The sequence below is a fragment of the Nesoenas mayeri genome, assembly GCF_963082525.1.
Source record: "Nesoenas mayeri genome assembly, chromosome: 26".
In the NCBI taxonomy this organism is placed as follows: domain Eukaryota; kingdom Metazoa; phylum Chordata; class Aves; order Columbiformes; family Columbidae; genus Nesoenas; species Nesoenas mayeri.
In genome coordinates this window covers 5,409,674-5,424,286 of record NC_137552.1, presented here as the reverse complement: position 1 = coordinate 5,424,286, position 14,613 = coordinate 5,409,674, and the positions used below count along the sequence as shown (strand labels likewise).

At 58.3% G+C, this 14,613-nt stretch overlaps 2 protein-coding genes across 3 annotated transcripts; both read right to left on the bottom strand.

Moving 5' to 3' along the window:
- Positions 1–3,254: 3,254 nt before the first annotated feature.
- LOC308050027 (uncharacterized protein) lies at positions 3,255–10,757 on the bottom strand. 2 transcript variants are annotated; one of them, XM_080359945.1, is made up of 5 exons: positions 10,499–10,757; positions 10,310–10,413; positions 6,225–9,074; positions 4,282–4,490; positions 3,255–3,845 (listed from the first exon to the last, which is right to left on the bottom strand). In XM_080359945.1, the coding sequence occupies exons 1-5, from the start codon at positions 10,674–10,676 to the stop codon at positions 3,776–3,778; spliced, it is 3,411 nt and encodes a 1,136-aa protein (XP_080216071.1). In that variant the 5' UTR covers positions 10,677–10,757; the 3' UTR covers positions 3,255–3,775. The 2 variants fall into 2 exon arrangements, with proteins under 2 accessions (XP_080216071.1, XP_080216072.1); XM_080359946.1 differs by lacking the exons at positions 10,310–10,413; positions 10,499–10,757 and adding an exon at positions 9,213–9,310.
- A 652-nt stretch (positions 10,758–11,409) lies between these two features.
- On the bottom strand, positions 11,410–14,398 carry IFI35 (interferon induced protein 35; the record flags this gene model as incomplete). The annotated part of the gene is made up of 9 exons (XM_080359926.1): positions 14,308–14,398; positions 14,141–14,236; positions 13,753–13,911; positions 13,301–13,414; positions 12,880–13,024; positions 12,533–12,663; positions 12,168–12,357; positions 11,808–11,914; positions 11,410–11,601 (listed from the first exon to the last, which is right to left on the bottom strand). Exons 1-9 carry the CDS (start codon positions 14,320–14,322, stop codon positions 11,410–11,412), a joined length of 1,149 nt encoding a protein of 382 aa, XP_080216052.1. The 5' UTR covers positions 14,323–14,398.
- Between the last annotated feature and the right edge of the window lie 215 nt (positions 14,399–14,613).

Sequence of the window (14,613 nt, the reverse complement as noted above, 5' to 3'; positions counted from 1 at the left end):
AAACTATCACCACGTTCCCAGTTTAGATGGTAAACTGCCCAGCTCTGCGCCAAACCCCTCGGCTTGGGCATCTTGAGCAGTTTGAATTGTGCTTTTCACTCTTTTCTAGCCAGCTCCTTAGATATCCACCCAAACCAGCCCTCGCCTTGTGGTTCAGGGCTCTTCTTCCCTTAAAACTGCAAACCTTGTGTCCCTCGGGCTGTCTCCATCACCGCGGGTTTAGGGGCTGCTTGGGGTGCTCCTCCTGCACCACAACTCAGTTTCTCTTCCTCTTTTCTTCCTTCCTTCCATGCGTTTGGAAATGTCGCTGTGCAGAGATCCAGGTCTTGCGTGGCATCCCCCGTCCTGCTGGGCCCTGTTTTCGGTGACTCCGGTGCCGTTTGTTCTTGCTTTGAGGCTTTGTCACGGATCGTAGGTGCTGCAGGTTTTTAGGCTTGGTTTTAGATTGGAAAACGTTAAACCTGGGGGCACCAGGAAGAGCTGCCCATCGTGGGGAGCTCGGGCTCCGGGGGCAAAACCTTGGGACCAGGAGTCCTGCTCAACCAAAGCCCAAGGTGGGGAGGTACCGGTGGGCAAAGGGCCCCCAAAGTGAAGCCCCTCTGGCAAACAGTGCCCAGGGCCGGGGGTTCCTGGGCAGGTGGGGGTGGTGGTTTGCTCCTCAGCCACCTCCAGCCTCCATTGGGGCTCCTCCATCCATGCAGTTTGGATTTTGGGTGCTCGGGCTCAACCCCTGGTTCTGCCACCTCTTAGCAACACGTAGGCACAGCACCGAGGGTTAACCCTGGTTAACCTGAGGTATTAAAACTATCCCTGCGACCTCAGGAAGCTTGAGCTCTGTCACAGGTCCTTGTCGGTCCATCTCTCGCACTCGATACGTGAACGTCACAAACATGGTCTGAAACGCACAAAGCACAACTTGGAAAAAATATAATCCAAAAATCTTGCTGCTTCTCCTTTCAACCCGCCCTGTCACGCTAATTTAGATCGAATCCAAGAGTGTCCAATGCTGCTTTAGCAGGTCTGACAGCAGGACTGTCTGCATTGCTGAAATGGGAAATCTGGACCTGCTCCTCCGGGAAACTGGATTCACCTTGATGAAAAGCAGCGCGCTCAGACGGCACAACCCCGCGCGTCTCGGGGTCCTGCGCACTCATAAAGGGGGGAAAACCTATCAGATCGTGTTTCCAGTACCATCCTCTCCTCGCTTTACCCCGGGCTAAGCACACGCTCAGTGCCTTACTTGGATGGCCTTGGATGGGGCAGCGTTGCCGGGGTCCCGCGGTCCGTCCCGACCGAGGGTGGCGGGAGCACCCCCGGCCGCACGCAGAGCCGGTGCGCCACGCTGACCCGTATCTCGGTGCCTTCTTCCACCTGTCCCCAAGGACTGGGAAGTCACTGGAGCCTTTTCCATTCCGGCCTTTCGAAGTATTGCCAAAAAAATAACCTGTTACGCCTCTCGCTAGCTCTGTTTTGTGATGTAGTCTGACTTGAGTAAGATGCTCTGTTTCTGTGTATTTTACAGCCTTTCCTGGGGGTTCTGTGCTCCCCGGCTCCAGAAGCGCTGTTGCAGAGCCTGGCTCTCCCCTAGGGCAGCTGTTGGGCTCAGGCCAGTCCTTGAGCCGGGCTTTATCTGCCTTGGCTCTCTGGGAACAGTCCCAGCTCTCTGTGGGTGGCTGCTCGTGTATCTTCTACCAACAAATTCTCAAAGCAGGAGCACTGAGCAGTGATTATTTGAGAGTTTAGCATGGACTGGTTTATCTCCCTTGGCAGAAACAATGTTTTCTGCAGAAAAACCAAGATTAACCGTAACCTTGCTCTCCACTGCCCTGCTGCTCAGTGCTCTGCTCTGGGTGCTTGTGCTTGGTTGGGTTTTGATATAATAGACAAACGTTTAATGGGCCAATAAGTACAGAACCTCTGTAAACCAACTGCAAGTGTCTTAACAAAGTTAACCAGCAGGTTTGTACACCAAGGACCAAAGCAAAAAACCAAATCCACAAACAGAAACCCTGGGATAAAAATAGTCCCGCTCGATGTTGCTGAACTGTTTAGGGCCAAGTCGCGCTCTCGGGGAAACCGGAGGCTCCTGTGTTTAAGCTGCGTGTGCCGTTCCAGCTCTCAGAAGTGCAATTTAATGTTGATTTGACTGATTGTGCCGTGAGGAGTCCGAGTGGGCCGTGTAAGGAGCTCAAAGGGGAGGGGGCCCAGCCCTGCTGGTCCTGCTGTGGCCAGTCCTGCCATCACCGTCCCAGGCTGGGACTGCTGGTCTGGGACAAAGGCGGCTCCTTTGCTATCACCAGGTAGCTTGTGTCACCTTTTCTTTTAACTCTTTGGTTTCTCTCAAGCTCACAAAGTGCAGACGGGGAAAGGAGCGGAGGCTTTGGCTTGTGCAGGGGAGCAGAACCCCCACCAAATACTTTGCGAGGGGGGAAGGAGTTTAGCTGTACATTTCATTTTGGACACGTATAAGATTAGAATTGATTGACCAGGGGGAAGCAAGAATCACGGTGGGCTTCAGGCTTTAATTGGGCCACTTACAGCTGCTATCGTAGGCGTAAAACCACTTTTGTTGCCTAACAAAGCCCGTGCCAAGCCCTGGTGATGGCAAAGCGTGACTGGCAAGTGGTACCTGTGCGTGATGTGAAATGCATTCGACTCTGAGCCTCTTACAACATACGGTCTGGTCTGTACTGTCTGCGTTGTGTTGGTTTGCGTTCGGTGTGATACGAGTGGTGCTCATCCTACAGACACGTGGAAAAATGTATTCCGCTTTGTGCGTGTAACCAAGTCGGACAGAAAGCAAGTGTGCCAATGCTGTTTACATGACTCTACTGTGTAATGCTCCTCTGTCTAATGTTACCATATGCCTTATGTGTTTCAAATGGTAATTAAAAGCATAACAAAACCCTCAGTGGTATGTGGCTCCGTCTTCTGTGGGAATGAACCTTCTGCCTCCAGCTCAGCCTCTGGGGCACTTTTATTGCTTCTCCAGGCAATCAGTGGGTGGACACATTCAGTGTATAAACTGTAACTCTCCAGGGTGAGAAGATGCCTCTGCTCTCAAGGATAACTGTTAATTGTGCTGATCTTCTAATGCCCTGTTCTGGTAAGCAGCAATTTTTGTTTGCAAAGCCCTTAGCTGACCCCTGTGCTTTACTGTGTCAAGGGGTCTCCGTAGCCAGTTGAGATGGAAATTGTGCCTGGGGTGACGCTAAGACAAAGCGTGAATAATCACAACTAAAAAAGATGGGAGTAAATCTTGTTTATTTGTGTTTCTCCACTTAAGAGAATTATTCTCATGGGAGGCAGCAGCCCTGGGTGCTAAAAGCTGGTAATGGTGCCCAGGGGAGCAGCAGGTTCCCAGCGCAGGGGCTGGAGCTCAGCGCTGTCCGAAATAGCTGAGCCAGGAGCTGAGCTTAACGACAGCTCAGTTCTGGCTGAGCTGGAACCTGCCTGGAGTGGGCAGAGGGGAAAGAGACTTCCAGAAAACAGGGCCGGACTCCATTTACGCTGCTGAAAGCCACGCCGGGGCGCAGCCTGGAGCCGGCGTTGAAATGAGCTGCGTAACCGCGTACCCAGGAGGAGCTGGAGCTGCAGGGAAGCTCCGATCCCTGCTGAGGCTTGTGGGGGCGGCATGGAGGTGCTGCTGGTGCTGATGTGCACATTTCTGGCTACGCAGTCGCTCGCTGGACAAACACGGTCTGCGTTAAGCTGCAGTTTTCACAGCTGGAAGGTGAAGCGAAGGCACAGGTTGCGGCTGCTCAGGGAGGGAGTCTCAGGCGATGCCCAGTTTCTCCAGCACGGCGCAAACCTCACGGAGATACTGGGAGTCTGGATAACCGTTCCTGCGGGGCAGAGAGGGAAGTGCTGTAAATCCTGCTGACGGTGCTAAAACCACAGAGGGGAGCAGCGGTTTATTTTTGCCCCGACCCTTCAAGAAGGGCTGAGGGTGGAAGTGCTGCTCGCAGGAGCAGAGCAGCACCCTGAGCTGCCTGCAGAGCGGCCATGGGACAAAACAGGAAAGGTGTGAGGGAACAAGGCCCAGAATTCATGTTCTTGGGAAATATAGGGATGTGGGATGGGCAAGGGCTTTAGCTCCAGCTGGAGGGTGCCAGGGCTGGCCTGTTGCAGCACAGAAGCAAAGGGAGGCACCAACTCTGCCATTGTGCGAGCCTCAAGGAGCCACCCATGGCAGGATTTGTTGAGCTGGAGCTCTTAGTTCTCCTCCGATTGCTAAAAGCAAAACCCAGCCCCTGGCAGCCCGGGTGAGCCGGGCTGTACCTGGCTCTGCCTCCACCCCAGGAGGTTTTGTGCGGAATAGGGCCCCACGTCACTCTTTCCTCGCCGTTGTGGGACTTGATCTGGAAGGTCAGCCCGAGCTCAAAGGCTTTTTTCAGCAGCACCGCCGTCTTCTGCCCGTCCCTGTTGTCAGGCAGGAAGGCACAGAAAGTGCCCCCTTTGTAAGGCTGCCCTGGGCGGGGGTCGCCAACCTTAGAACGGAAAGAAAGGGTATTAAACACCAGCTGTTAAACACCAGCTGGAGCGGTGGGCGCAGGGCTGGTGTTGGAGAGTCCAGGAGGTGGAAACGCACAGAGGACTGTGGCCTCCCCAAGCTGCTGCTCCCAGACCTGCCGTGGAGCTCCGTGCCTTCCACGGGTCAACACAGGCTGCTCTGCAGGTGGGACATGGAGCTGGGGCTGGACAGACAGATGGACGTACAGACAGACACGCACACATGGACAGACACACACACACACGTGGACACACAGACACATGGACAGACACACACAGACAGACACACACACACACACACAAACATGAACACACATGGACAGGCACACATGGACAGACACACACACGTGGACACACAGACAGACACATGGACAGACACACACGGACAGACACACACACAGACAGACATGGACACACAGACAGACACGGACACACAGACAGACACACGCATGCACATGAACAGACAGACATGGACAGACACACAGAGACACACACACACATGGACAGACACACACACATGTGGACACACAGACAAACACGGACACACACATAGACAGACATGGACACACAGACAGACACACGCACGCACGCGCATGAACAGACAGATATGGACAGACACACACACGGACAGACAGACAGACATACACAGACAGACACACACACAGACAGACACACACACATGGACAGACACACACACATGTGGACACACAGACAAACACGGACAGACACACACATAGACAGACATGGACACACGGACAGACACACGCACGCATGCACATGAACAGACAGATATGGACAGACACACACACGGACAGACAGACAGACATACACAGACAGACACACACACAGACAGACACACACACACGGACAGACACACACACGGACAGACACACACACATGGACGGACACACACGCATAGACACACACACATAGACACACACATGCACAGAGACATACACGAACAGACACACACACACATGGACAGACACACATGGACACACATGGACAGACATACACATGGACAGACACACACACATGGACAGACACACACACACAGACAGACACACACACACGGACAGACACACACACATGGACAGACACACACGCATAGACACACACACATAGACACACACACATAGACACACACATGCACAGAGACATACACGAACAGACACACACACACATGGACAGACACACATGGACACACATGGACAGACATACACATGGACAGACACACACACATGGACAGACACACACACACAGACAGACACACACACACGGACAGACACACACACACGGACAGACACACACGCATAGACACACACACATAGACACACACATGCACAGAGACATACACGAACAGACACACACACACATGGACAGACACACATGGACACACATGGACAGACATACACATGGACAGACACACACACATGGACAGACACACACACACAGACAGACACACACACACGGACAGACACACACACACGGACAGACACACACACACGGACAGACACACACACATAGACACATACACATAGACACACACACATAGACACACACATGCACAGAGACATACACGGACAGACACATGCACAGAGACATACACGGACACACACACACACACACAGAGAAACACACGGACACACAGACACAGACAGACCCCACCACACATCCCGCCGCAGGCCGGGGAAGCCCGAGGTGCCACCTACCCCCTGCACCCCGTCGGGGATGCTGTAGCCAACCTGCAGTGTGGGGTCTCGGTAGTAGCCCGGCAGACTCTGCGACAGGGACGAGATCTTGAACGCCCCCGAGATCCTGCGGCTCGGGGCAGCCGGGGAGGAGCTGCAGCACGCCGGCCGCGCACTGTCCCCTGCAAAACACGTCCTGCACAAGGCGTGACCGCAGGGGGCCTGGCAGGTCACTCCTGAGCCCTGGCAAGCGTCACACCGGCCCAGAGGGGTCTTGCCGCTTTCCTGCCCGACGCTGGGACCTCTTGTCTGCTGTGACAAGAGGTCACAATCCTCCTGCTCGTTGCTCCTGCCCGTGGGGAGCAGGGCGCTTCCCTGTCCCCTGCGCTCAGCTGGAGGTGACAGCGCTGAGGACTCGGGTGGCTCTGCAGCAGGAGCCCTGTACAGCCAGGCGGGCAGGGAGCGAGGGGCACCGTCTGCCGCGGGAACCGGCGAGCGCAGCTGTCCCGGCGCTTCGGTGTGGGCTCCTCTGCCCTTGTCTCGCATTAACTGGAATCTGTCTGGCAAAACCTGCCTTAGCTGGGCCATGTCAGGCTCCCCCACGTGCAGTTTTGGCTTCAGCTGTTCCTGGGGTTCCCTCAGAGCAGCAGGACTTGGCTTATCTGCTACATTAGGGCTCAGAAAGCTGTTTCCTCCTTGCGCAGCCCCAGAATCAACACGGTCATTGGCTTCCTCCTGCCCCGGTGCTTGCCGGGGCCTCCAAGGACTGGGGGATCTCTTTTCCTCAGCGTCTGGTGGCTGGAAAGCCCTGGGCACACCCGCATGTTCTGCTTTATCGCTGATGTTGAGCTGCTGCAGACCCATCTGCAGGGACTCCAGGCTGTCGGGAAGGGCTGCACCCAGCACCGTGTCCTGAGCAACACTTGAGCGCCCCGTGCTCTCTGGTCCTGGAGACAAGGACGAGGATTTCGGGGCACGGAGCCTCCTGGAAGAAAACATGTGGAAGGCCTCGGTCACTCCTGGCAGCATCTCCTTGGGACAGACAACATGCAACTTGTGTTTGTCTTTGCTGAGTACAATTTGGTGGTTGTTTCTTTGCAAGAGGCTGCACAGCGCGCTCAGGGCACCGTCATCTGGACCATCCACGCCGAGCTCCGAGTAGCTCATGCTCTGGCACACGAGGTCAGGACACTTCTGCACAAGAGCTTCCACCTTCCATTTAGCATGGCAAAGCTTGTTCCCGCCCGCCGCCCGCAGTGTCAGCACGGTGCAGTCCCCGGCGCGGAGCTCCGAGATCTGCACACCCCCATCCCTGCACAGCTCATCAATCGCTGCGCGGTGAGCGTCCTTCAGGTAACGCCACTGCAGAGAGTCCAGGCTCATTTCTTCGCTCACCCCACTGCCAGCGCCTTGGGGTTTGTCACCTTCCTTCGGCCGTGGCAGGGAGAAGCTGTTGGAACGTCGCAGCAGAGGCCTGGAGTCAGAGGGTTTAGAGTCTGAAGCAGAAGAGGCTCTTGTGGTGTCAAACGTACTAGATGTGCCAGTGAGGGGGTGGGTTCTGATGGGACCTGAGCCCTTCGAGTCCCCAGGATGCCGTGTAGCGCTGTTTTCTTTGCCCCCAAAGGGAGATGGGGCCCTGTGTCTCAGCCTGGCGGCTCCTCTCACGTGCTCCCATTCTTTGGGGTCCTTGAGCTGAAACTCTGCTGCTGACCCCAAACCCACGTCTGTCGGAGAGCCACGAGGCTGGTGCTGCTGGGTCAGCGCTGTTGGGTCACCAAGAGCATCTGTCTCTGGTAAATGCTTTCCAGAGCGCTGTGCCAGCGGAGGATCCTGATTCAGCAAGAGGCCCTGGCTGGCCTGAGACCGGTCAGCTTTCAGAGCGGTGAAGTTGGCAGCTAGCTTGAGCTCAGCTTTCAGCTCCGGCTTGCCTGGGCCGAGCTTTGAGCTCGAGGTGTCCACAGGCACTTTGGGTTTGTGCAGCGCAGCCTCTGCAGTGTGGGAGGTCACGGGGTGCGAGGGCCGGGAGCTGCCGACCGCGTGTGCGGCACCTCTTCTGCTCCCGAAATCCTGAAGGTTCTGCTTGGCCTGGGACACGTCGACGAGGTTTCCGATAAGATAAAGATGCTTCTCGTCCTCATGACACAGCAACTGGGGATAGAGCTTCTGCAGGTCGCGTGTCAGAGCCTTGAATGCCTGGCTGTCCACATCCAGCCCTGCCTTGGCGATCTTCTCCTTGCGCAGGCTCAGCTCCAGCTGCTGGTAAAGCTGCTGCAGGGCCAGGCGCGCCTGTCGCAAGGCGTCCATGTCCCCGGACGTTCCTGCAGATGACTGGAGGTACAGTATGGCGATGCCATCGCTGCTAACATCGACCACGTCCACGTGATGCCGGTGTAGCACACCTTGGTACTCAGTGGCACAGAACCTCTGCATGTACAAGTAAATGTCTGCGTCCATCACCAGGGAAAAGTCCTCCAGCTGTTCCACAGCTTCCCCATCCACTGGGCCCCGAAGTGACGGGACTTGCAGTGCCTTTTCACACACCTGGTCCCAATTCGGCAGCTTTGCCGTCCCTCCTGTTGCCTCCAGGGTGTCGCGCACTCGCTGGTGATCAGACATTCTGGTCTCCTTGGCCTCATGGCTGGAATCTGGCAGGAGGATCTCTCCCCCAGCTTCGCTCTTGAGGTTCAGGCTGCCCAGCAGGTCTCTGCTGAAGGCCTGAAGCTCCGTGAACGGCCCCTTGATGACGCAGTACGTGTTCTTGGAGTCAAAGTTGAACTGCACGTTGCTGTAGCCTTTACGCAGGTTCCTCAGAAGGGTTTTGCCAGCAGGAAGCTTGCCGTAGTCAACGATCATGCAAGCGCGTATGAAGATCTGCAAGTAAGCAGTAAGGGAGTCAGAGAGCAAGGACCAAAAATAAGCCCCTCCCAAAGCACAGGGGGAGGCAAATGCACCTGACACTTGCCACAGCCACTAAATTATGATGACAGAAGAGATGACGCGATCCCCCACCTCTCTCTCAGCATCCCGCTGCCAGGGTGGGGACATAACACAGGCAGGACCCAAAGACCCAGCCAGCCAGTAGCCAAAGGCTTTCTGCAAACAAGGACCGTGAGGGGCAGCTGGCACAGGATGTGGCCCCTTCCGCATGCCGGGAGCTCTGCAAACAGCCCAAACCAAAGAAATCCACTATCGCTTCTCATCTGGAAGGCAGTTGCCCTCTTGCTGCCCCAGACCTTTGAGCAGTCTGGCACTACAGCCTTGCAGAAGGGTCTGACGTGCCAAGCGAACTCCCGTGCCCTTGTTTTCGGTGCTCAGACATGAAAACATGAGATGTGGTGGCTGCCATACTCTCCTGAAATTGGAAGAGGAGGTGAGAACTCTCCAGTGCCTCCCAGACACCAGCATGTCTGTCTCCTAAGCTTTCCCGACAAGGAAAGAGGGAAAATACCCTGTGTGTCTCCAGCTAATGACACTAACGACATTAACAGGATCCCCTGTGTGTCACTAGATGGGCTGGGGAAAAGTGCCCCTTCCCTCCAGCCTGACTATTCTTCCTTGCTTTGACAGGCACAAGCACCAAACAACCGAGTGCAGAGCCTGCCCGGCTGACCCGCTGTTATTAGGAGAGAAAAATAATAACAATTCTTCATTTTAATATGAATAAAAACGGATTTGCTTTACAGAATCACAGAACGACAGAGTGGTTGGGGTTAAGGGACCCCTGCAGATCCCCAGCCCTGCTCACGCAGGGTCCCAGAGCAGATCACACAGGTGGGTCCAGGGGGTTTGAATGTCCCAGAGAAGGAGACTCCACAGCCGCTCTGGGCAGCCTGGGCCAGGCTCTGGCACCGCAAAGGACAGAAGTTTCTCCTCGTGTTCACATGGAGCCTCCTGTGTTTGTCTGTGCCCGTTGCCCCTCACCCTGGCGCTGGGCACCATGAACAGAGTCTGGTCCATCCTCTGACACCCACCCTGAGATATTGATCACACTGATCAGATCCCTCTCAGCTTCTGTTCTCCCGCTGATCAGCCCCCTCCCTCTCAGCCTTCGCTCATAACAAACGTGCTCCAGACCCTTTGTCTTTATCACAACGCGCTCTCGCTACCTCGTCGGGGCTCAGCTCCGCCACATGCGCCGTCACCTCCAGCGGGTATTTCTTCCCTCCGACGGACAAGACGTGATCCCGGGCCTCCAGGACCCTCCGTGCCACTGCGTGGGACAAGAGCCCGCGTCAGCCCGGCCCACGAGCCGCCGGGCGCACCCGGGACCGCGGGACCCTCGGGGCGGCCGTTACCTTCCGGAGCCTCGAAGGCGATGAGGGCGCAGGGCGGGGGCCCGGGCAGCACCCGCAGCTCCGCGATCTCGCCGCCGCCGTTGCGGGAGCGCAGGAAGTGGATGGTGAGCTTGTCGGCCAGCCGGTCGGCGGGCAGCTCGGCGGGGAGCCCGCTCACCCGCACCGTGCGGCCCGCCATGCCCGCCCGCGGGGCTGCGGCCCGGGCCTGGGGCTCGCACTCGCCGCTCAGGGCCCCGGTGCAGCCCCCGCCCGGCCCGCTGCCCGCAGCACCGCGGCCCGGGCCCCAGCGCAGCCGGGAAACGAAAGCGAAAGCCAGGCCGCCCCGCCTCGGCCGGCACCGCCCCCCCCGGCCCGAGCGAGCCCCGCTGTCCACAGAGCCCGGGAGCCACAGGATGGTGTGGGTTGGGGGGACCTTAAAGCCCCCCCAGTGCCCCCCCTGCCATGAGCAGGGACATCTTCACCAGCCCAGGGTGCTCAGAGCCCCGTCCAGCCTGGCCTGGGATGTCTCAGGGATGGTTCATCCACCACCTCTCTGGGTACCTGGGCCAGGCTCTCACCGCCCTCAGGGCAACAATTCCTTCTCCATGTCCAGCCTGAATCTCCCTCCTTTAGTTTCAAACCATCACCCCTTGTCCTACCGCAACAGGCCCTGCAAAAATGTCTGTCCCCATCTTTAAGTCCAGAAACGCCACAATAAAATCTTCCCAGAGCTTCTCTTCTCCAGCCGAACACCCCAACTCTCTCAGCCTGTCCCCCAGCACAGCTGTTCCAGCCTCGGATCATTTCTGGGGCTCCTCTGGCCCCTCTCCAGCAGGTCATCCCCACCCCATCCCAGCACGACAGACACAGAGCTCCCTGCAGATGCTTTAATGCTTGCAGCACCCACTGCGCCGCGCTGGCGGGGCCCGGGGTTAGCCCACGTCCTGCGTGAAAACGGCCACAGCCTGACGTCCTGCTGGGACATAGGCGAGCGCGTCCACCTCTCCCCCGCCGCGGCTGGTCTTCTGGAAGTGGATCTCCAGGGTGTCCCTCATGGCCTCCTCACCCAGCACGTCTGGGATCCCCGAGAGCAGGACGGTCTGGGGGCAGCGGGAGGGCTGGAGCTGGGCAGAGCGGGGGTGAGACCCTGTGCCGCGGGGGCAGCCGCAAGGGACCCCTCCATGGAAGGGATCCCCTTGGGCCACTTGCTGAGCAGGAGCTGTGCCCCGGGCAACATGGTGACAGGGAAAAGGGGCTTCAGGAGCCCCCATCCATGCAGGCTCACCCTGGGCCTGCAGGTGCGGCTTGGCCCTGGGGCTCACGCTCTTACCTGCAGGTCAGTGACATCTCCATTCATATACGGTGATATTTTGATGTCGTATTTCCCCTTCCCAATAAGCACCTGCATGCGTCCTCTTGCAATGAGCGGCTCAGCCACTGCAGATGGAGAGGAGAGCCCTGAGCCGCCCAGGCCACCGCTGAGGCGACATCCCTGGCACAGACACCGAGGCTGGCACTGGCAGCTCCAGCTCACCTGCCTAGGGGAGACAGGGCAGGCTGGGCTCGCTCTGCCTTCCCCGTTCCCCACACACACAGCTCCATCTGCACTCAGGAGATGACGTGAGTGCCCCAGAGCTACCTGGGTTGCTCCCCCCTCGCTGGCAGCCCAAGCTGAGCATGTCCCACGCACCTCCGTCCTGCACGAAGGTCAGCACCACCTGGCTGGAGTTGTCCAGGAACTCCCTGCTCTCCACCTCGCCGCCTCCGTTCTTCGTCTTGCTGAAGAAGAGCTCCAGCTTGTCCAGCAGTGCCTCCTCGGGGATGCCCAGGCTGGGCAGGTCAGACACCAGGATAGTCCTGCTGCTCCGTGTCAGCCCGATCTGTGGGTGGCGCAGGCTGGTTAGGGCCAGGACAGGGCTGTCCCCAGACCTGCGGCACTAATGTGCCGAGCTGGGCCGGTACCAGCAACCTGGCAGACACACGCTTAGATGGACACAGTGAAGCCAGAGCACACCCAGGGCAGCTCTGCGGTTCTCCGCAGCCCTCGGGACCCACCTCCAGGGCAGATGGCAGCAGCAGCTCCACCGACGCTGCCTGCACTCGCGCCTTGCAGCAAAGCTCCTCCAGCTCCTCCCCGCAGCTCAGCTCCACCACGTGCTCCTTCATATCTATGATCCTCTGGGCCACTGTGGGCAGGGAGACCCCCCAGCTCAGGGGATCGAGCGACTGCTCTGAGCATGTTGTGGGGACATGGGGCAGCCAACGCTTTGGGTGGGCATAACGCCACGTAATGCTGGCAGGGGGCAGAGCTCCGAGCCCCAGCCCAGCGAGCGGACACAGGGCAGGACCCGAAGTTAATAGACCAGGACACTTAGCTGCAGCAGCTCTCATCTGGCTCTTACCCTCTGCCTTCTCAAAGGTGATGAGAGCTGAGCCCCCCAGCAGAGGGTAGCGGACCAGCGGGGTGAGAATCAGCTTGTTCACATCCTCCTTGTTTGTCACAAGTCCCTTAAACACCATTTTCTTCTCTGGCAAGGCAGGCAGCATCTAGGTTTGAGTGCACGGACAGCACCTGGAGGAGGCTGAACCCCACACAGGGCCTGTCCCTGCCAACCTGCAGACTAGAAATGAGCTCATGGCTCGAAATAAACAGCGACAGAGCCTCAGCAGAGTCTCTCCTGGGGTCTGGCTGTGCCTGGAGTTGTGGCTTTGGGACCAGCAGGAGCTGTGCCAGCTGTCACACACATCCAGCTGTGTTTGCCTGCAGACCCCAGCCAGGCTCGCGCCCCTCGCCAGCTCACCCGCGTGCCCACACGCAGTTACCGTCACCGGATCCTCCCGGCGGAACCTCTGCCTCGCTTCTTCCAGTTTCTTCTCCAGCACCTGCTTCTCCAGATTCAGTCCGTTCCTCTCCTCCTTTGCTAAGAAAATGTCCATCTGGAAGGAAGGAAGGAAGGAAGGAAGGAAGGAAGGAAGGAAGGAAGGAAGGCAGGCAGGCAGGCAGGCAGGGGCAGTGAGGGTACCCCCAGGATGCGAGGGGCTGCAGCACAGGTCCTGGACGCCGTTTTTCTGCAGCTCTGGCTCCTTGTGTTTGATCCCAGCCCTTCCTCCACCACGGCAGCACTCACCCCCTTTTTCGGCACAGTCCTGACGTGATCCTGCAAAACCTCCACCAGGTCCCGAGCGAAGTGATCTCAGAGCAGCGAGCCGGGTGACACAGTCCCACCCCCGACTGCCCGCCCCCCAAGCCCACGCCAGCTCCTCCGACCACCAACCTGCCAGTATTCCTCTTCATCTCTGCTTAAAATCTTTTGCTGCTCCAAAGTTTTATGGAGGAGTTCTCCCTCTTCCCTCAGATCCCGTGTCCTTTGCTCTACAGCTTCCTTGGCCGCTTGTAGCTTTGCACGGTCTTGCTCCAGAGCGCTGCAAAGCTCCTGGGAGAGGCACCATCAGGCAGCGAGACCCTGCGCACCTTTTGCCACCCCCAAAACACGCCGCTCTTTTGGGAAGGGGGTGGCTGCCCCCCGTGTGGAGCCCCGGTCCCCAGTACAGGTTGTCATAACCGTGGGGCGTCCCCTCTGAGATCATAACCCCAGACAAAATAAGAAACTCAAGCTCCCAGCCCGAGCTGGTCGGATCCGACCCCATTTCCCCCCCTCTCACCTTGCAACGCTCGATCTCCTGCCGGATTTGCGCCGGGGTCCCGTCCGCGGCGTCGCCCTCCAGCTCCCCGGGCTGCGACAGCTGGATGAAGGAGTCCTGGGGACAGGAGGGTCCCTCAGCCGCGCCGCGGGCCCCGCGCCCCCCGCCCCCCCGGCCCAACCTCCCACCTCCTCCGAGTCCATCTCCGCGGGTCCGGGGTCCCGCTGCCGGTGGGACCCGCCGCTCCACCCGCCCTTCGCTTTTGCTTTCGGTTCCGTGGCCCCGCCCCGCCCCGTCTGCATCCCGGGGTGGGGGCACAAGAGCCCCGTCCCGCCCAGGCCCAGCCCAGCCCTGCCAGCCCACGGGGGGCGCACACCCCAAAAACCCGGCATTTCCACCCATTCCCTGCACAGCCTCCCCCCACGGAGCGCACCTTCCTCCCGCTGCAGTCCCAGGCAGTAAATCGCCTCTTCCCCTCCCACCCCATCACCCAT